General features: G+C 37.9%; 1 protein-coding gene across 2 annotated transcripts in view; it reads left to right on the forward strand.

Annotated features, from left to right (window-relative positions):
• The window catches only part of LOC120767737 (GTPase-activating protein CdGAPr), a 211516-nt gene extending 190132 nt beyond the window's left edge, over positions 1 to 21384 (forward strand). For both annotated transcript variants that reach the window (XM_040093946.1, XM_040093947.1), the window contains 5 exons: positions 11215 to 12521; positions 12614 to 14512; positions 14582 to 15002; positions 15830 to 18312; positions 21051 to 21384. In XM_040093946.1, the coding sequence (XP_039949880.1) occupies positions 11215 to 12521; positions 12614 to 14512; positions 14582 to 15002; positions 15830 to 18312; positions 21051 to 21126 (6186 nt within the window). In that variant the 3' untranslated portion in view covers positions 21127 to 21384. The remainder of the gene's footprint in view (positions 1 to 11214; positions 12522 to 12613; positions 14513 to 14581; positions 15003 to 15829; positions 18313 to 21050) is intronic.
• Positions 21385 to 23744: the final 2360 nt, after the last annotated feature.

The raw sequence follows: 23744 nt of genomic DNA on the forward strand, positions 1-23744 counted from the left end.
TAGCTTTCAAACCTCTCTAAAAACATTAAAACTTTTAGTTGACTTTAGATTATATGGCTGATCCCAAGATAGGATCAGCACTTGGACTGATTGTGGCCAGTCCTTTGTAAGGCCAGCAAAAGAAATCCAGTAAGCAGACTTTAAGTATCGACAAAGTGCCTGGTATCCAATACAAATCTGCTTAGGCGCTTAATTTTTATTCCCCGAGCTCAGTGGGATATCTAAAAATGTATTCTCAGCAATACCGTTCTGGACCCACTTTACGGATTTACGACTTCACTTCTTGATGATTCTTTCATCTACTCTCCTCGCTACAAATTGTTGGTCCAAGAGCCTTATCGAACAGGAATACAGAAATGGCTGCTGCTGGAACCCCATTTCACATTTCTCTTTTTTCTTCTGTGGTAATGTGGGATCTTCATCTACAGAAGATCATTTCCAGACTCTACTTTTAGATGAAACAATTTTCATTCCTTTTTTCTATGATAATGTGGGATCTTCCTCATACTTTTGGAATTGAAAATTTTCTATATGCTCCTTTGTGATAATATGGGATCTAACACAATAAAATATTATTTTCAGACCTTACTTGTCTTCACAAACTTTTTTGATAGGGAAATGTATTTCATACACTGTAGAATGCTGTTGATGACATTCAGTAGATCTTCAAGGCGGTTCGGTTCTCATCAAATTAAATCATTTTTAAAAATGATCGACACAAACTTTTCGATAGGAAAGTCGATATCCTCTCTTAAATAGCGCTCTCTAGTGCCTACTACATATGTATCTACTTGGGCGTTCAATTTCTATTCCGCGATCTCAGTGTAGTATCTAAAAGTGTGAAAAGATTTAGCCTTGATTTCACAAATCCGGGATAATCAAGAAGAAAGTGTTGAGTTCTTTCTGTCTAGTACTTGCCAGAAGCGTGAACACCAGTTTAATTCCGTACAATAAGAGGTATTCTCATTTTGCTGAAGGTAAAAACTCGCTTGTAGTCACACAATTAACACTGGATCAAAAAGATCTAACGACTCCATAAGTACCGATAGATTTCCAATGCTCACCAAGCTCCCGCCACACCCAAACAGCGGAGCTCCGATCCTTTTCCCTCCAACGTCAGCGATAATCAGGTGCACTTCCTTGCAACTCATCAGCTTTACAATTGCCAGCGATTCCGCTTTGGCCTGGTACCCGAACTACTCTTATCCAGAAGTAACGCGCTTTCGTTGATCGTAAAGTTAGGTATTCCTTAACCAGCCTTATCGTTAGGCCTTGCGTCGAGCATATTTTTCAAATCTCAAAAATATATATGTAAGTATCCGAGAAGTTCCAAACCGACTCACAGCTCTTAATTGATTTCAATCAGGACCTTTTTTAGGTAAGAAGCAAATCGCCGTGAGAACAAGGCACTCAACTAATTCGGATATTATTTATATCGACCGTATTCTTTTATCAAACGAAGCTTTTATTTATTGTTTTGTTTGCGCAGCATATTTATTGAGAAAGTTAGACCTTTGTTGGAGTGCACCTTGATTTGTTTCGCACAATGGCGGAAGAACTGCAGTTAACTGCTGAAATCTCCATATTCTGACCTTTCAGACAGTACTCTAACAGGCATCCTGAAAAGTTCTTCGTTGCCTAACAGCTGACAGACTCTTCCTTAGATAGATTCCCTAGATTACTTTTTTGCAGAAAGTCAAAAATTCAAACATAATCGCCAATAAACCCTTGTAGAAATGGGCGATAATGTAAAATATAAAAATGAGGTTTCGGTAGAATGTATGCGCTGATAGTTCCTCGGAAAATGAAGGCTGTGTTTACCTATTGAATTTGAATGAAATCTGTCATTTACATTTTCATCTCCTACCTATCATATATCGACGATTTACAGAATATCAGTGTCTCTACTTTTCACTGTAGCTTTTATCACTGATACTGATATTCAAAGATATGATGATATTCAAATTCAAAAACAAGAGTATAAACAATCATTGCGACCTCTTCTGTCTGATTATAATGGAAAACTAAGACTCATTCATTGATACAAACATTCTGTGTACTTTAAACGCTAGCAATTTGCTATCTTATTGCAGTCTCAGTTCAATTCTTGAGCTCACTAGATACTTTGACTGGATCTTAGATTACCTGGCAGGTTAAGCTGAAGCTTCGAAGAATTTCTCCAATAACGCTCCTGTAGAAAGGAAGACACCTTAAGGTAGTAGTCTGGTAACTTATGCCTATTTACATGACTTCTTTAGAGGGTGGTTTTTTATAGGAAAATATAAAAGAAATTTTCTTGAATATTTAGAGTGTTTTTATTAACATATTGAGCATATAAAAAAAATTTATTTGTAAAAATTTAAAACTTTATTACTATTATTTTTGTCACTCGAAGTTGGAACCTCCAAAAAAAATGCACGTGGATGAGCCAGGTGATTTTGGCTCTTGATGTTATCTGAAATCAAATATTCTTGATTATTCTTGATCTAAAGACATGTCATTCTGATCGGAAGTACTGAAGTTAAATTTCAAGGGTAAACAACAAAATGGCGGACTTTGAAAAAAAGTCCTTTTATTTTAGCAAAGAAAGGGTTGTAAAATAAAAAGTTAGGGGTGAAAAAATTCTCGTTTGTACCGACGAGAACTATAAGTGTGTAGAACAGCCTGTTAAAATTAAAAAAAAAAAATAAAATTTGAAAGTAATCGGTTCAGTAGAACAAAGTTAGGACCCAGGCCAACCAGAAAAACAATGTTTTGAGAAAAACGCGTTCAAAGTTCAACAACTCCGAGAGAGAGGACTCCGAGGCGCTCTAGGAAACTCGTTATTACTGCCGAAATATTTCGAATTTCGGTCTGAAATTTTCACAGTATTTTCGATTTTTTGAACCCAAGCTACCAGATTACTACCCTAATGCATCACTGCAACTTAGCAAATACTTCTACCAATGAACTATTTTGAGGGCTTTTAGCCGGTACCCCTACCGTAAAATTTTCTTGAAGATTGCGCTCGCATAACATTAAATGAGTGAATAAATTGCATCCTCTTATGTATCTACTTTTTAAATATATTGCATACAAATTTAATTAACCAAAGTAATTGCGGTTAAGACAATGAATTACCCAACTTGTACCTTCGGCAACTCTCCATCTGTTGTTGTTGTGTGAATTATTTTATTTAGCGAGCAGCTAATCGCATTAGTTTCGCAATCTAAACATTTGCATGCAATCTGAAGCGTTGAATCGTTTGCTGCAAGCTCAACGTCGTTATGGTCAGTTCAGACTAACACAGCTCATAATGTACATAAATACATATACATACATACATACATATATGTTGTACATACTGTATAAATGCAGATGCACCCGATAATGCTCGTATAAAGCAGACGAAATGGCCAACGGTAATTTCTGTTATCGTAAAAGAAATACATAAAATATTTCAGCGTGCACGCTATACGAGGTTGAACAAAAAGTATACGGAATTAATTAAAACAAATCATGATATAAGCTTTTAAATATTTCTTTTATGCTTCTGTGCCACTGAATGCAATTTTTTTATTTCCAAACTAAAAATATGAAAGTTAGCATCATTAAAGGGTACACTTAGTGATCGCCTAAAAATATTTAGTTTTCCTACTTTTTTTTAAGAAAAAACACAGAAACTTCAAATTTAATGGGTAATGTTAATGTTTATTCGAATGTTGGCCGCGGCTACGTCTCAGATGGTCCATCCGTTGAGTACATATTTTGAGCTCGTTCGAGCTTCAATTTCAGGCATCAAATAGTCGGTTATCATGGCGCGATAATGGTCGCCATTGACTGTTACGTTCTCACCGGCATCATTTTTGAAGAAATATGGACCGATAATTCCACCGGCCCACAAACCACACCAAACCAAATCTCTTCAGATTGCTCTTCGTTCCAAATGCGGCGATTTTGCTTGTTTACATACCCATTAAACTAAAAATGAGCTTCATCGCTGAACAAAAATTGGCTCGAAAACGTCGGATCTTCTTGGAACTTTTCAAGAGCCCATAAAGCAAAGTGTCGCTTGAAAAGGTCGACCGGCATAAGTTCTTGCCAGCTGTGTAATTTCTACGTACAAAAAACGCTATCTTTTTCAAGTTATTCCATAGTAAACTCACGACGTTTATGTATCAAAGCCTAAATCCTTTCTCAAACTCTGCCAGGTTGTCATTTGAGACAGTTGTAATTCTTGAGAACGTCTTGATATCGACAAATTGTGATCATCAGCAACACTTGCCCGAACGGCAGCAATATTTTTATTCCTTCGAGCGGTACTTTGCCTTATTGGCTGTTGAAGATTATGTAAAGAAAATGTAAGCTCGAAATTTTCAACAAATTGACGAAAAGCAAACACGGGTGGATGATTATTACGACCATAAAATGGCAAAAGCGCATGAAAAGTTGCAACTGGAGAGCGATTATTTTGATAATAAAAATTAGTAATTAGTAAACGCTGTTCTTGCGCATATCTTTTCAAATTGAAAATATTACCGAATATAATGATAAAAAACTACAGATCATGACAGCACGACACTTAGAAATCATATCATCCCCATTGCAAAACCCAATATACCTACATACTTTTGGCAACATGGCTGAAAGTTAACATAATTTGCACTTTTCTTGTCTGCCATTCTACGCCATTTCGGACTTACCTAAACATACCTTCATATACATATGTATATTTATGGCTGTGCTGTACTTATACACACATACTCACACAAACTTAGTTACTTACAAGTTGCGTATACGTTTTGCTATCTCCTGTTTTGATTGACCTTCCCCAAGGCTGTCAAGTTAATGGACAAGGCAAATATTGCTGCAAATCAAATTAGGTTTCCTTTTAAGCGAAACTTGTACGCAGCTGTGCGATATACATATGTACATACAAAAATTTTATATATGCCGCTGGCAAATACACTAAAGATGAAGGATTATGGCTTGCGTACAAAGTAGCTTCGGACAACTGTAGAAAGTTGTCAGCACAACAAAATGAAAAATCACAAGCACTCACAATTCTGTGATTGCCTTTAATAGTGTTTTAGGTGTATCATACTTATGTATATATTTGTACTCATATATATAGATGCCTAAATAAAAATATATTTATATAGCGCTTGTGACCAACTCACCAGTTCCTTCTTTTTAAGAAATCCATGACATCATTTGCCTTAAATAGCCGGAGTAACTTGACTGATCGTCAGCGTCTTTAGTGATGACATCACTAATGAAGCACAGCATGTACATACATACCCATACATATGTAATTATATATATTTATATATACAATTAATATATATAAGCAATTGTACAATTATTATGCTTTTATTTGATATCATTTACATATGTATTGTCCATCACTCGCATGCCACGTCACTCATACGTCGTGGAGTCCAAATCTTTGTGAATTGTAAACAAATAATAGAATATGTGCAATAATATATGAATCTACATAGCAAGTTTTGTAGGAAGTTGTGTGTTTTTATGATCGAACAGGGGTTCCTAGAAGGAAAAGTTGGAGTCGCTATATAGATACATATAAAAATTGGCAGCATTACGAGCTGAGCTGAGTTAGCCATATTTTTCAGTGCGTTTCTATATACGTGAACTAGCTCTTCAATTTATAAGATATCGGTCTGAAATTTTCCATACGTCCCCTTTTCTCCAAAAAGCTGCTTATTTGTCGGAACCACCGAAATCGGACAACTATAACATACAGCCGTCATACAAACTGACCGATCAAAACCAAATGCTTGTATGGAAAACTTTTTTATTCGAAAAGATATCTTCACCAAATTTGACGTAAATTATTATCCGAAGCTTTGCTACAATATCCGAAGAAATTATTCAAATCGGATGACTATAGCATATAGCTGCCATACAAACTGACCGTTCAAATTAAAGGTCTTGTATGAAAAGCTGTTTTGTTTGATAATATATCTTCACTTAATTTGGTATAGATTATTGTCCAAAATAAATATACTATCTCTGAAGAAATGGTTTAAATCAGATCACTCTAGCATATAGCTGTCATACAAATTGATTGAACAAAATCAAATGCTTGTATGGGAAACTTTTTTATTAAAAAAGATATCTTCACCAAATTTGGCGTGAATTATTATCCGAAGCTTTGCTATAATATCCGAAGAAATTATTCAGATCTGATCACTATAGCATATAGCTGTCATACAAACTGACCGATCAAAATCAAATGCTTGTATGGAAAACTTTTTTATTTGAAAAGATATCTTCACCAAATATGGCATGCGTTATTATCCGAAGATTTGCTACAATATCCGAAGAAATTATTCACATCGGATGAATATAGCATAGAGCTGCCGAACAAACTGACCGTTCAAATTAAAGGCCTTGTATGAAAAGCTGTTTTGTTTGACAATATATCTTTACTTAACTCGGTATAGATTATTGTCCAAGACAAATATACTATCTCTGAAGAAATGGTTTAAATCAGGCCACTCTAGCATATAGCTGTCATACAAATTGATTGAACAAAATCAAGATAAACATCTTCTATCCTTATTAAGTAAGCTAAATTCAATATGGAGGCAGTTTATACATATGAATCAAGGTGGCCAGAAAAAAATAGCAAACCATTTTCCGTTGGATGCAAACCGATGGTCACTTGCCGTTTCAACTTCAGTTGCACATTATATGTTTGCCATTAGAAATACACCTGTGAGTGGTATTATAGCTTCGCTGCAGCCGTAGTTAACATATTTCTTATTTTTTCAAGTAATTTAAGCATAGCCATCACTTTGCGCCACATTCTACCTACAAATCCACAAAAAGTTCAACATAACCTAAAAATTAGGTTAACCATTTCAGCAGCTGTCAATGTAAAAAAAGTAAAAAATCTGCTCAACCTAATTTCAATGTCTGCACAGCGTACACAACAATACAAAATTACGCAATTTATATTTACTCGCGAGCAACAAAGTCCTGGCGCCCACACGAGACACTCTTGACAGACACACCCAAAGAAACCGAATCCTTTTTTATTTTTTTACTTACTTTGTTTTCATTTTTGCACAGGAATTACAAAAATGTGTAATCAGCCCGTGGGAGCGCGTAGGAGTTGGTTAGCTTGCTGTGTTTGCGCACGCAATTAACGCATATACATACATACCTACATACATATAAATATATTTATATACATACATGTTTGTGTTTCTTGTTACGCTTTTTAGTACCGTTAGCAGTAACAAAATCTCGAGATATACTTATATACAAATATTTAAGTAATTTTTTATACTGGCGCGTATGTGCTGCTGCACGCTTCCATGTGGCATGCCACAATAAAAAGGACAGTTGGTTAGTCAATTACGAGCGGCAACGCCCAAAAAAAGTTAAATGTGGAGCTTCTTTTTTCTGTTTTTTATTAGTATTTTTTTTTTTGTTTTTTGTTTTTGCTTTGTTTGTGCGCCTCATCACCGAAAGCGACACACACATACACCCACTAATCGTCCTACTTTTGTAACTGTCAATTTTACTCGCCGCCTTGCTTTTGATGCTGCTGCTAAAAAAGTGGGTTTGTAGTTGTTGTTGTTTATACATGTATGGGTGTGTGCGTTTTGTGTTGATTTCTCCCCCGCACAGGCATCTCAGTTGCGTCAAAGGCGTCAGCGGCGACAGGAAAGCAGCCATTGCCACAGCGCCGGAACATTGGAGCCGCCGCAAAGGAAGCTTTGTAGCACTTTTATGCTTTTGCCTGCGCTTTCAAAGTATTTATTATTAGTTTTTGTTGTTTTATTTGCTATTCTTTTATATTTCTTTTTTTTCCTTTTTTTTTCTGTTTGCTACCATTTCTGTTGTTTATCCACTATATTTGCCGCATGTTGCTTGGTTGGCAAATCTGCAGCTTTGCTGCTCAGCTGGTGCCTCTCGGCGCGCGTATGCCTTCGCCTGCTCCACCACAGCACCAAATACACCACAAATTGTTGTGACAACATAAAAATCCCTGCAGCAAAAACAAAAAAAAGAGAAAATTGCAAAAGTTTGTGGTGTGGAGGAAAATTAATTCTCTCAGTAACAAGCCAAAAAGCACAAGAGAGTGAAAAAAGAAAATAAATAAAATAACTACCAAAGCGGCACTCGTCGTACCGGTACTTACGCAACTCACTGTGAATTAGGTCAGTCAAGGCGAAATGTGTGTTGAAAGTAACTGTCAGTTGTGGATGTGCAACACACATGCCTTTGCCTACAGACTCACCTACATATTTAGCACAGCTTTGTGGAGCAACCACACATACACATGTATGTATGTATATACAAAAATATTTGCGTTGAGCCAGTAAAAATGTGAGCAGTAGCACCGTAACCACAAAGCAAGCGGTTTTCATAAGAATTACAGCATTGTATGTTGCTGCTGCAACATGTAGGAATTTATTACAAGCAAATAAATGTTTTTCTCTCATAATTTTTGTGCTTTCATATCCGAGATATTAGCTTGATATTATTATGAACACGAAACAACGTTAACCAAAGTTATGGTATTGTTCATCTATTTCAAGGTTCCACACTTGTTTAAAGAATAAACTCCGATATGTCAAATCTAATGGGGAATGTTTATTATCATTCGAAAGAACATTCTTTGGCATTTATCTTCTGAAGATTATCTTTTCGAAATGTTGACCACGGCTACGTCTCCAAATCCTGCATCGAAGCGGATTTGTCCGCATAGTCTATAGACTTTTCATATCCCACAGGAAAATGTTTAACGGTGTGATATCACAAGATCTTGGCGGCCAATCGATCGGCCCAAAACGTGATATTATCTGCTCATCGAAGTGTTCTCCCAATAAGTCGAGTCATTGATGCGATATGGGAAAAGTGTCGCAGTCTTGTTGAAACCAAATGTCGTCGAGATCACAATTTCAGGCATCAAATAGACGGTTATAATGCGCGATAGCGGTCGCCCTTGACGGTTACGTTCTCACCGGCACCATTTTTGAAGAAATTTTAACCTATGATTCCAAGGTCCCCAAACCACACCAACTGTTATTTTTTCTGAATGGCAGTTCTTGAATCTCTTCAGTTTGGTCTTCGTCCCAAATGCAGCTTGATAACATACCCATTGAGTCAGAAATGCGCCTCATCTCTGAACACAATTTGGTCGGATCTTCTTGGAACTTTTCAAGAGACCATAGAGCGAAGCGATGTCACTTGGGAAGGTCGAGTGACTTCAGTTCTTGCACAAGTCGTTTTTGTACGCATTCAATAAAAGATCTCGAAGCGAAATGCGTCCAGTCGTTCCATACGTCAGTCCGAGTTGCTACGAACGGCAACGTATTGACTTTCCACGGTCATCGTGTACACTCTCAGCTATGGCATTAATATTTTCACGTGCTAGATGTAGTCTATTCGGGTCTTAAGCTGGGTGATGGTGTTAAGAATAATACTCTCAGAGACGATTATGTTGATCATCCGTTGAGCGAAACACATTCTTTATAGAACGTGAATTTTCGTAATAAAGTTGAACGCTTTGTAAAGGTTGTTCAGGCGTAAATTTTTCCATGATGAAATTTCAAACAACACTAAACAAAAATATCATGACAGCTTGACACGACTCACGCGTGATCTGCCAAAAAAAAGGCTATTGAAAAAAGTGCTTATACTTGGATGAAAGATGATATACACTTTAATTTATAATAATGTTTATAAATAAGAGTAATTCTGAACTTCGTAAGCAAATATTTCAAGTTTGAAGACTACCTTCGGAGAACTGAGAATTTACTTCTTTACTTTGGATTCAATCTGTAAAGAGAAAAATTGGTTTGATCTAACACTCAGCAGCTCAGTTTTGTACAGTGCAATAGATAACAATACAAATAAATTCAGACTGTTAGATAGAAAACGGAAGAGTATATAATCTACCATACGATACCCTCTTGAACTTTAATTTTCATCCTGCTAACACCTTCACATTTTCATTTAAAAGCAAATAGTCATCATTTCATTCCATTTTGTTTATCGCTCACATAACTTTCAATATTAAAAAAAAACTGTACATTGCCGCAGGGAATTGGCGCGTTTTTATTATAAATTTGCCATCTCTCTCCTTTTTTAGGATTAATTTTTTGAAGTATTCTTCTTTTTTGCATTCGTAAGATACAAAATATTTCAGTAGAGCTTACAAAATGTTCTGCTCTCTTTCATCTATTACAAGTAGCCTTGCAATGTTTGCTTACTTTTTGATGATGCACCTCAAGATTTTTAATATTTATAAGAAAGAATTATGTATTCTAATGGATCTAATGGATGTACAGGGAACAGAGTGCTAGGCTCTCCTGTTAAAATAAAATAAAATTTATCATTCCAATGTCCTTTCTATGACACTGAGTAAAGCCCATGACAAAGCTTTTCATAAATTTGATGAGTCGACTAATGCCAGTTTCTTCTGTGTCTCCTGGCTCACCGAAGGTAAGACTGACGAGATGTTTCAATCTCAGTCTTGCAAAGGCTGGACAATGGAGGAGAAAGTGCCGGGATTATTCCACCTCGCCCTCCTTTATACAACTTTGACAACTCGCATCCGACAAGATTTTTAACCTTACCGCATAAATTCCTAATGCACAGTGACCAATAAAAACTCGAAATTTGTTAAAATGCGGCAAGATGAACTTTGCTAAGGACAAGTAGCTCAGTAGGACAACTATTAGTCCGCTTGTACACACCTGTATAACCATGACAATTATATTTTCCTGGTGCTTGCCTTATACTCAAGAGCTGAGATCAGCGAGACTCCGAAATTAACGATGATTGTAATAAATGACAGCCAAGCCTCTGTTCCTCCGAATTCTACTAGAGATCTTCAATTCTCATAATAATGTGTGGTTTGCCCCCTAACGAAGATAAGGCCTTTGAAAAATTTCTTTGCCATGATGACTCAGTTCAAATCGTTGGAAATCCGTAAGCTCTAGAAGTGATTCAATAAAGTTTTGCCTGCCCAAATACAGTTAGCCTTCATATTTGTTTCTGTTAACTATTAAGAAGCTGCTGCACTCGAATATTTTGAAATATTGGAAATTCTTTGACTAAATGCTTCAGCAACTTCTATGTGAATACCGCTCAAACATTTTTCTTGATTTCCAATACTCTACACGTTTCTAAACTTTTTATTTCCTTGCCCGCAAACTAATTGCAATTTGTTTCTGTCTCTAATTTCAGAAATCCTGTCGCTTTCCGAAACTCGAAGAATGCGCACACTTCCACTATGAACGCGTGCAGTTGGGCGCATTTTCGGTGCGTCTAATGGACGATAAATCCGAATTGCTGAACAGCAGCATAGCATCACAATCGATTGGCGGCGATATTGCCGGCAGTCAACTGGGACAGGCGCTCAGCAACAGCGGTACCGGTCCCTCATCCTACCGTTCCTTCTCGCCAGCGAATTGTTGGTTCATCATAAAAGTTTTCCCGCACAGCTGTGATCCGTTTCTAGTGAAACGTTCCTTTGACAATATGCAGATGTTGGACGAGATGTTGCATCGCTGCGTGTATGATCGCAAAATAAGCGGTCTGAAGAATTTGGAAGAGTTGGATTTCAAGAGTGAGGAAGATGTCGAATATGCGGTCGCAAAGTATTTGGAGCGTTTCTCAAAGATCGCCTCCGATTCGTTAACATGCGGCACTATACTCACTTGGTTGCAATTGGACAATAAGGGACGTCGTTTACCGCTAGCCGATGGTGATACAATGCGTACGATAAATACACCCGCAGTGGGAGCCGCTTATGGTGTGCGTCGCTATCAGGCGCAAGCATCCGATGAAATCTCTATTGAAGTGGGTGATATGATCTCCGTTATTGATATGCCTAGTCCGGCTGAATCGATTTGGTGGCGTGGCAAGAAATCACATTTACAAAAATCACAATACGAAGTTGGTTTCTTTCCGCAATCGTGCGTGGCTACAATCGGTGATAAGGTGCCGCGTCATTTTCCCATGCCAGCGCCATTAGTCGGGCAATTGGATGTCTCGCCAACGAAACCGGTTTTGCGTAAACATGGCAAACTCATTGCATTCTTTCGTTCGTTCATCTTATCGCGGCCATCACGTCGTCGCCTCAAGCAGAGCGGCATCTATCGGGAACGCGTCTTCTCGTGTGATCTATCAGAGCATTTACTCAACAGCGGGCAGGAGATACCAATGGTATTGAAATGTTGCGCGGAATTCATTGAAGAATATGGTATAGTCGATGGTATCTATCGGCTTTCGGGTATTACGTCGAATATACAAAAGTTGCGACGCGCTTTCGACGAAGAGCGTATACCAGATTTGGGTAATCCGGAGATGAAACAAGACATACACGCGGTTAGTTCGTTGCTGAAAATGTACTTCCGAGAATTACCGAATCCTTTGTGCACATACCAGTTGTATGACAACTTTGTTGAGGCCATACAAGAGAAGAGCGAGTCGAACGAACGACTTCGGCTGATGAAGGAGACTGTACTGAAGTTGCCGCCACCGCATTATCGGTAAGTAGAGAGCGCTCGATATTGTAGGAATACTTAAAAGTTAGTGGATTTTGACCAACCGTCAACATACTTTTACTCTTTCCTCCCCGCAGCACATTGAAATACTTAGCGGAGCATCTAAATCGCATCTCACAACACTCTGCACGCACCAGCATGAATGACAAGAATCTGGCTATAGTTTGGGCTCCCAATCTACTGCGCTCACCAGCGCTCGAGTCCGGTGGTGTGGCAGCGCTACGCGGCGTTGGCGTACAAGCTGTCGTCACTGAGTACCTGATACGTAATTGTCACAATATTTTCGACGCCTTCGATGATATGAATGTGCGTCTTAGCTACATTGCCACAGCTGGCGCGGCACAAGCCAACGAGACGCGTCTCGATTCGTTAACGGATTGTGAGAGCTTGTTAGTGGAACAGCGCGAACACGATCAATCGCTTACCTATATGGAGCGTCCGAAAAGTCTTAGCACTGGCGGTCCTAAGTTGATTAGTTTAGAGGAGGCACAGGAGCGTCACTCACGTATTGATGGGCTCGATATGAAGACTACGATGCCTATAAATATGGTATCCAGCAATGCTGCAAATATTGGCTCATACATTGAGGTCGGCGGTGGACCATCTAGTCTACCTGATAAATATCATACAGTGCTGTCGGTGCCACGCAGCTGGCAGAAGCGGAAAACACATTCATGGAAATCGCTCTTTACACGTAATCAACGACCAATCAGCAACGGCGCACACGATTTGAAGACTGGTGCCGCGTCAACTGCAGTTGCTAGTAATGTTGTGCCGCCAGCGCGTCAGAAGGACGGCAGTCACACGCAAGTCACATTTGCAGAAGCCGACTTGATAATCACAAATGCCGGTAAAGTGGGTAAGGCGCTGCACAAGCAAGAAAAACCGAAATCGATTGAACTATTCGAGACGAGCAGTCGACGTGACGACGTGGTCGGCAAGCCGATGGAAGTTTGTGTACGTTCCAACTCCATCGACAGTCTGCGCACTGCTGGACACTCACGTTCGGTTTCGCATGATTCCTACTTTGATTTGCTGCAGTCACCACAACGTGGACATGTGACAACTTGTCCGTCACGCGAGCTCTCCGAATTGGGTTTGAATTTCGATCGTGAAGAGCCTGAGATGCGCATCTTCTCCGAAAGTGAGTCGTTAGTGAGCTCACCACGTGTCGGCAAGGAAAATATACCACCATCTTCTGGCGCAGCTTCACGCCGCATATTGCGCGCGCGTCCCGAGGAGTTTTCCAGTCAGACAAACAGCGTTAATCCGAGTCCCAAAAAGCAGCCACGTCTCAATTTGCATCTTTCACCAAGCGCAGCTTCCGCTTTGGCGAATAATTGGGCACAACAGGGCGGCCACGGCGGCGCAGCAGTTATGCCGAGCGGTACATTGTTAGACGCAGCTGGCAACGAGTCGGTCTGCCATGAGCATCACGCACATCTCTCTAGTGACGAAAGCTGCTGCAAACGTTACAAGCTCGAGGATCAATTGTCCGATATACAGTTCATTGATTGCAGCACACCTGAGCACACCATAGCCAATCCACAGACGCTTTATGCTAGCGTGCAAGTACATGCGCCACCCAAGTCAGCGCTCTCCAAAAACTCGCTGTACGGCTCGACAGAGAGTACAAACAAATCGCAAGATGCCGTCAGTGCTAAGGCGATACAATTTGAAAAAAAGTACAGCATTGCTGCCAAAGGTGGTGGTGAGAAGAAGACAAGCGCTGGCGCGGCAGCAGCAGCCGCAGCAGGTGGCAGCATTATCAGCACACGCTACAGTTACCCCACAGTGCAGTTGGGCGCCAAGCGCAAAGATCAGGATTCATTCAAAGAACGTTTCAGTTATCCCGGCTCCGGGGTGAGCAATGAACGTCGCTTCTCTGCAAAAGATGCCGCATCCCGCATGCAATTCGAGGATGAGCTTTGCGCCAAACGTGAGCTGGAGAGCATAACACAAGTACCTTATGGCAGGTGAGGGCTCATGTCCAATAATTGGTTGTTATTTTTTTTTACTAATTTTTCGTAACTCCAACTTCACAGAAACACAAACTACAACAATCATACACATGCGCCCAAGAATCTGCCCGATTTGATGCGTCCGAAGAATCGCAACAGCTACTGCAATGCCAATGAGGCACTGAATACGTTACTATTACGCAATAGTACCAATGAAATAACCAAAGATGCCAAATCCGAAATGGAACGTTCGAAAATTTCCGTTACACCTTCCTCACCAATGCAGAGTCCACGCTACTCGTTGTTGGTGGGTGAGACCAGCTCCGAGAATAGTTCGGCTGTCAATACACCACAATATGATTTGGAACCGCTAATGGCTACCTCTGCAATGTCGGGCTTATCACAACTCTCGGGCGCATCCTCACACCAACAGCAGCAACCATTATTGTTGGGCGTCGACACTGGCAGTTGTTTGGGCACATCACACGAAAGTCTCGGCAGCAATGTAAGAAATTTTTAGATACTCCATATAAGAAAAAGTGTGGTAGTGTGGAAAAGTTAGGTTTAATTTTTTTTTTTTGAAAAACGCAGCTAACATTTTATGATATTGTTTAAGGTTAGGTGAGATCATCTGTGGTCTGTATTTCTCGTCGAATAATTTTCAAACAAACCAATGAATTATGATCTTCGAGGTACTAAAGTGTTTATGTTGAACAACATAAAATAGTCCCTAAATAATTTTTTACTGCTCACGTTTTGTTTCCTTTAGATTCTACTTCTTAATATCAGGTTTCGCTTCAAACTGCTCTCAATGTTTTGAGATTACGTTTGAGTCATCCATATAGTGGGAAAAATGGAGTTATTCGCAATCTGCCAGACATCTGTTTTCAAAGATTACGAACTACGTGAAAATCCAGGTCTTCCAGAATCTACTGCAGTGGAACTTGGTGCCAACCAAATTTCAACTGTCTGACAGAATTTGCAAGTCAAGAAACTAGCCGAGTCACTCTACAACCAAGATCTACTGAGCTAGTCTGGTACATATACTGGTTACTTGAGATTAAGGGACCTTTAAGGGCATTTCTGAATTATAAAGGGAAGTTCTGTAATTGCGAACGCATTTCACTCCTCCATTAACACCGTCCCATGAAAGATTACGTACGAATTTTTATTATCAAAAAATGAAGACTTCTGATACCTAAAATGAAAAATAAATTATAACAACATAATCGTATTTGAGATTAACAACTTCTAGGAATAACTATTTCTATAGACATATATATTATCTTCAATTATCTTGTTATATCACTCACTTACTTTCCCCCCACATAGTTCACATCACACTCGAACATCACGAACGCATCGCATCCCGAACGTCGCGATATGCACGCACTTAAACGCGAGCTCTCACTCGATCTACAACCACTGACCACCAAGATGACCATCGACGGTGTGGATGGTGTTGGCAATGGTGGTGCTGGACATGCGTCCACATTGCCCTACAATCGACAACGAGAATTAGCACAACAACTCATTCCATCGCCGAATAATTCGAATTTTACAGACAATACTAGTCAATCGGTGACGCCCAGTGAATTCGGCTATCAGAATTTGCAACGTCAGTCGAGCATGCATTCGTTGATTGAAACCGAAGCGGAGTCGCCAGCGTATGAAGAATACGAGAATACGCCGAGCAATATGGCCTCACCGTTGTTGGGTGCACAGAAGCCGCCACCGTTAGGCGGTCCCACAAGCCCGATACGTGCTACAATTAGCATTACGTATAATATGCGTAGTCCACGCGAAGAATTGCCAACTAAAGGTTACGCTGTGATGCGCGACAAGACGAAGGCTGCTGCCAAGGGACCGCTGCTAGAGACGAGCTTCGATGAGAATACCGTTTATGAGCAGGTGCGATTCTTTAGAAATTCTGTGACCGAGGTAAATCAGCTATTAAACGACGAACGTAAGAGTGCTGTGACGCTCGAATGTCTGAAAGAGACCAATGAGAATGATATGCAGGACTTTAGTGCTTACGAAAATGTACCGCTCCTAAATGAAAAGACAACTAGCAAGGCATGTCGGCCAGATGTGCCGATGTGTGGCGAGAAAAATCTGTTAGACAGTTTGGAAGACGACGCCGAGCAAGAAGATGAGGGTTTGCTCTATGAAAATGTGGAATTGCGCAAACCGAAAAGTGTTTATGAAAATTTATTAGGTGAACAATTGAAAGGTGAAGTAAGAGAAGCTGATCCATCAGACAAATTAGAATTGGACAGTTTGGATAGCATCAAAACCGACACAGATATTGTGAAAGCAGAATGTGTAGAGCTTGCTAATGTTAACGCGCAAGAGCTAGAACTTGAACCGCCGCTTAGCGCCGGTATTGTCGAAAACTCAGCGCGCAAGTCGCCTTCAAACTTTAGCGTTAAAGAGCTGGCTACAAAGTTCGAGAGTTCGCCTGTCGAGCAACTACCTGCCTTCGACTTCAGCTTCCGCAGTTCGATTAAAAAGCACACAGGTGTTGTGAATGCCGAACTGAAAACCTCGCAAACGAGTCTCAGCTCGAATACCGAACAGACGGTAACAACAAAGGAGACTGTAAACCCCAAACAGAAACTGACGAAATCACAACAAATAACGCGTTCGCTGGATGAGAACGCATTCGTGCGCGAATTCGGTTCGAAACATTTGCAAGAGTTGAACACGCGCAGCACTCAACAGCTGCCCGAACTGGCAGAGGTAACGAATCGACGCAAAAGTTTCGACTTTACGCGTCCGAAAACGTTAAACCCGCCAAAGCGGCTGCCCGGCATACCAATTACCGAAGAGATTTGTTTGTCGAAGAATGAAAAGGCAGCGTCGCCGGCTGCATTCAAGCACGAGAAGAGTTACAACCATGCGGTGGTGGATGCCGCATTAGAAAACGATTACGAAACAGCCGAACTAAAGATCACGCCAACCACAGAGAATCGCATATCGCTTATACAGAACAACGTTAACTCGACAGCGCAGCAAGCAGCGGCTACGGGTAACTCAACCGCCGCCGCTATAAATGCCAGCGCCAGCGATCTGAGCAACTCGAATTTGAATTTGTCGACTAGCAGCTTAAAAGTGTTGTCTGGCGTGAAGCTGGACCGCGAACGTATTGATAAAATCAAAGAGGAACGTCGTCAGCAATTGACGCAAAAGTATCGCGGCGATACGACGAACTTCAAGTCGCGTTCGAAAACCGATCTGCACACGCCATCACATAAGGACGACGACAAATTTAATGGCGCCGAATCGTTGCGTGTCAAATCGAAATCACGCGGTGATATGCGCGCTCTACAGCAGGAGAACGAAAATGTTAAAGAGCTACTGGGTCGCGCACGTTTGCTGGCGGGCTCGGAAAGCACTTTGCATGCTCCACGCGTGCGCAGCATTTCCGATGAGAAAAATCAAAATTGTGATGGGAATACAATAACAACGGCGACGGTTGTGGCTAGCAAAAATTCCAATACGAATGCGAATGCTACCAACAACAGCACTACAAACGACATCACAGCCAACACAACTTCGTCTTTGGGTAATGTAAACTACGCTAAGAAAACTAGCGCAGCACAGGAAGAGTTCTCGGCACGCGCAACAGTACAGAAATTCGAGCGGAAAAGTTTTGAGTATGCCAACGGCATAGCGGCCCCGATAGCGTCAACGGCAGCAGCTCGAGAACGCAATAGCCGCAGTGAGGGGACAAGTGGCGGTACGAATAATAGCTCCAGCGGTATTGGCAGTCACGCAGCCTTGTCGACCAGTCGGCAAAGTCTAACGTCAACGTAAGTAAATGTGGCTTTAATACGAGTATAACATATCGAACTAACCTCACTTTGGTACACCCTATTAAATAGTAAACTTAATTTTCCATTTTAATCTACTATGATACGATTAATTTTTTCGGATCTTAATGTTAATATAAGTGGTATTGGGACCTAGTCAGTCGGAGTAAAAATTATATTACTGTCATTATCAAAATGACTCAGGTTTTAAGAAATTTTCTATGTACTGACTTTTCATAAAAAGTTTGATTGATTGTGGATGAAATCAAGCTCTCAGAGTTTCTCACGAGTCGCTATTCATATGTATAACCTGGCTTTGTCCTGATGTTACACAATTCTTCCCATATTGCTGAAAGCTAGTCTCCTCTGATTGATTGATTCCTTCAGATGGTTCGATTGTTAACCGCACAGGTTCGCTCATGGTAAGTGATTCTCTGTCAATCACAACAAAAACCATCCTGACCATCAAATCAGGCTGGCACCCGTTTGCGTCGACCCACCGTTTCGCTTAACGTTGTCATAAGGAAGCTCACCAAATGTTTCCGTTTTTGATTTCTATTGTGTCGTTGGCTGTATGGCATATGTCACCATCTTGTTGGAACCAAAGGTCGTCCAGATCGTCTAATTTAGGCACGAAAAAGGCAATGATTATGGCTCTATAGTGTTCCTAATTGACTGGCTGTTTTTTTGCAGGAATATGAACTAATGATTCCTCTGCTCATAGAGCATACAAAACAGTCACTTCTTGCCTCAGCAATGTCTTCTAGATTATCATCAGATCAAACACATTGATGTGTCGTAAAGTGCTCATTTAATCAGGAGGGAGCTTCATCGCTGAGCAAAATTTTCTCGTCCAAATCGGGAAGGTCATCTTACCAGCATTTTGGTAATACATTTGATTATTATTACGAAATGGCAAAAAAAACTGAGTTGCGGCAGGATATTGATTGGAATTTTGGCGAAAAACTCCCGGATATTCAATGCAGTATACGAATGTGCATTATCGTGGTACACAAAACAAGAGTTGTCTGCTCACAATTCCAGCCTATTTTACGAATAGCTTCTCGCAGACTACACATAACACTGAAATAGTATTCTTTGTTGACAGTTTGGCCGGTTGTGTGCACCACAACTCGATAATAGCAGAAAACTGTCAACATAACCTCGACTTTTTACCCGCTCTGACGTGATTTTTTTCGCCTTCGACGTGCCGCACAGTGGTTCCATTTGTATGGAGGATAGCGACAAAAATAGTTAGAATAGAGATACTGACCTGCAATATACACAGCATATTTCTGTTCATGCAAGTACGATATTCTGAAAAAATCGCAATTGTATAACGCCCACTTTTCATATTCTACATATATAATTCTAACGTTAAAATACCTGAGCATGTGATAAATTTTGTTCCAATTCCCGCATTTATTATTAATAAATAGAAAGGAAAACGGATGTGCCATTTAATTTTATAAAATTAAACAATTTATTTTTTACAGTTCAAATAAAATTTTATTAATTTGGAAGAAAGATAAGGACGTTGTCAAAATGCGCTTTTCTTTTTGCATGGCAATTTTCGTTGACCTGTAATAAATGGATCTAAGCTCAACAATAACATATTTAGTAAATCCGTATTTGTTGCAATTCGAGAAGTTTTCCTCGTATGTTGAAGCCTATACCTCTTAATATCCTTGTTTTTGGCTTCCGCAGCTTCCTCTGATAGTTCTCCATTGGATATTATTGCACTCTCGATGACTTCGGAACCATGCACTAGAGTCTTGTGAACTGAAGGTGGAAGATAGAACCAAGGGTACTCCTCTACAAGCCCTTTAGCAGTTTCAAGTGCGAATTGCTTAAATTTGTCCGCGTTTATTTTATATCCTGATGACATAGCTTGCAGTAATGCTGCACATCTTAGTATGAGCTCTTCGTCAACGCCCGTTATTTGAGAAGCCAAACCAGCATTATTAAAAAAGTGTCTAGCCGTGTTGCCATCGTTTGACGTCCCACTACCTCCTGTTTTTGGCATGTCCACTATTAAACCCATTTCTGATCTGCATGCATGCATGCCGTTAGCATAGATCTAAGAAACTTCGCCGTTTCATGTCATCTTGGTAGTCGTAAAGCGTTGTTTCACAGACCTTAACACGACGCTGTTTTTCGAACAAATTGAGTGATTTCACTTTATTAGTCCTAATAATTTATTTTCATCGATCCTTCCGACATCCCAACGATGCCAGTATCTTTAACTGTTAATCGTCAATTCTCAATCACCAATTTCTTTATTTAATTGACAGGCTGAAAACCAGTTGATGTTGATGGTCGTCCTTTCGACCCTCTTTGAATAATTTGTATCAATCAAAACCGCTTGCTTGCGACAAACAATTGCCGCCGAAGGCCTTTTCCAACACTCTGAACATTTCGGCATCAATAAATTTGATTCCGCACCCAAAATTTAATGGAACTTCTTTGTTCAATAATTTCACTCATCATAAAAATCACCAAATGCACTTTCTGTGCTTCAGAATGACAAGCGTATTTTAAATATAAACAATTATTTTGATGAGACATTTGGCACAGATGACACTGACAACTGTCAACCTAGAAAAAAAAAAATATTGCGACCAAATTTAAATAAAAAAGTCTTGCTATTTTTGCCCACAGTAGCATATATATTATTAACAAAATATTTCCAGAAATTCATTCTTTTGACTAACTGAAATGAACTTTTCTCTTTGCAGCCGTGAGAAAATCTCACCACAATTCTCCATACGTGATATGACGGCGATGTTCGAGTCACGCTCTCAGAACTCTTAAAACGAGTAAACGCATGCAAAATATGTGGAAACTCAAACAATTTTGTATTTATAGAACACATAACTGTACAACAGCATATTAAAAAGAAGTGGGCAGACAGATTTCCCCCAATATCACAAGCATACACACACACACACATACACACATGCAGTAAAGTATGGAAGAAGAAAGCATTTATGCAACAAATATAACTAAAATTCAAAATAATTTATATATACATATAAACAAAACTTAATAAATAAACGTATATATGTATAGATGGGCATATGTATGTGTATCGTGGCAAATAATAACCTTAAAATGAAACAAAAACAAATTAATTGTATTTTTACAACATAAATAATGCAGCAAAAGTGTAAAATAACAAAAAAAAAATATGTACACATATATACATACATATGTATATACTCATGTATGTCTGTGCAGCTGTTGTATGCAAAATTGCAAGCCAAATACATGAAAAACATTTAAACCACATTTCTTTCTAGCCAAATTTACGATGACAAAGCTAAAAATAAATTTAAAAAAATTCAAAATTTACATGAAAATAAGTAAAGAAATTTTTCGGCGCCGCTAAAAAATATTATAATAAATATTTGCTATATTATAAATATAAAACTTGACATTTACTATGTACTAAATTAATATTAAACATTGTATGCAATTTTTTTTTTCGTTAACTGAAAAATTTTCTTTTATAAATTATTCGCTAAGAAACATGAAATACAATTTTATGAAAAACAACAACAACAAAAACTTTAAATAAATTTAATTTATAAATGTTAAAACTTGTGTATGCATGATTATAATATTATTTTAAACAATTATTGATTTTTTTTTAACTATGCTAATTATTAAAAATTATCCAAAGAAACAAATAAGACATTGAATGATTATCAGAAATTTATGCATTTTGTGTAAAAATAGCCGTTAGCGGTTGGTGTGGCAATGCAGTAATTGTATGCAGTTAAAATGATGAAAAATGATGATAATGAGACATAATAAGCATTTCGCTATATACATACATACATATTTACTATACATTATATGCATATTAGTTGTGTTAAATTATTTTTAAAAATCGTTAGTTAAGCATTAATTCTACTTTTTATATGTAAAAATGCAAAATGTGTAATGAATGCTTAGAAATATAAATAAAAATACATACATACGTATATACATATTATAAAACTAAAATGTAGTTTAAGTTTTGAAAGTGACAATTTTTGGCGTAACAATTTATATAGCAATTGTAAAAGTATGAAAGTATGCTGGAAAACTTGAGTACACTGTAGTTATGCCCATTTGAGTATACAAAAATAACATACCTACATACATACTTACATATACTTACTTTTTTGTATGTACTATATAAAGATAAGTTAAACACCCGAATCCCAAAAAATTATATATGTATGTATTTGCGTGCGAAATGTGCTGGAAAAGAGGAAAACAGTTAATAAATAATTTTTTCTTAATTTAAACAAATAAAATTGAAATTTTCCATAAAAATGTATAGTCAATAAGTTAAATTTTCTATTTCCTGCGGCTTTCTTGTAAGAAATTATGATGTCAGAACTTAAAATACAGTCACTGAAAAATATTAATTTATGATTTCTGAGCAAACCATAAATTAAAATTTCTTTCATTTAACTTAAAAGCTTGAAATTTAATAATTTTTTTTTTTTATTTAATGGTTTTTGTTGTAGAACTATTTTTTTTCTAAAATTTGTAATTAAAATCCTTTTAATTTTTTTATTTAAAAATGTAATATCATTTTTTTTCCGAAATTTAAAATTAAATTTCTTCAAACTTTTACTTAACTTTATAATTTACCTTTTAATCAAAAATTTAATATTTTATTCTTTAATTTGTAATAACAATTCTTCAAATATTTTATTTAAAATTTTAAATTAAAGTTTTTCTATGTTTTTTACTTAAAAATCTTTTTTTTTTTTAAATTTAAAATTGTTATGTAAAACAAATTTCTTTTAATTATTTTTTCTAGCAATTTTTCAATAAATTTAAATTGTTAAAATTTACTGTAAAACTATTATTCTAAATGTTTAATTTTAATTAAAAAAGTTTTAATTTAGTTTTTTGTTTGTTGCAAAACTTAATTCTTTCTAAAATTTGTAAACTTAAATTTGAAATTAAAATTCTTCAAATTTTTTAATTTATGTTAAAATTTTGTATTCTAAAATTTTATGTTTTTTTTTTAATTGAAAACAAAGTTTTTTTTAATTATATGTGACCTGGTCTACGGAAAGGGGGCTTAGGTGTAAAAAAAAAGGAGAACAATTAATGAGATAACGAGAAACTGACGATTATTTTTAACAGCTTTTCCCAGAAAACTAGTTTTCGCACGCTAGCTCCCTTTTCGTAGACCAGGTCACATATTCTAAAATTCGGAATTTAGTGTCGATTCGTTTAAATTTTTTGTTCTAAAATTTTGAGTTAAAATTTTACATTTTTAAATTTAATTTTATTTAAATTTTTTATACCAAAATTAAATTTCTTGAAACTAAAATTTTATATTAAAGTTCTTCTATTATATTTATTCTAATTGTTTTAATTTAATTTCGGTTTTTATTCCAAACTTTAATTTTGTTTACATT

Source organism: Bactrocera tryoni, chromosome 2 (assembly GCF_016617805.1).
Source record: "Bactrocera tryoni isolate S06 chromosome 2, CSIRO_BtryS06_freeze2, whole genome shotgun sequence".
NCBI classification, from domain to species: Eukaryota; Metazoa; Arthropoda; class Insecta; order Diptera; family Tephritidae; genus Bactrocera; species Bactrocera tryoni.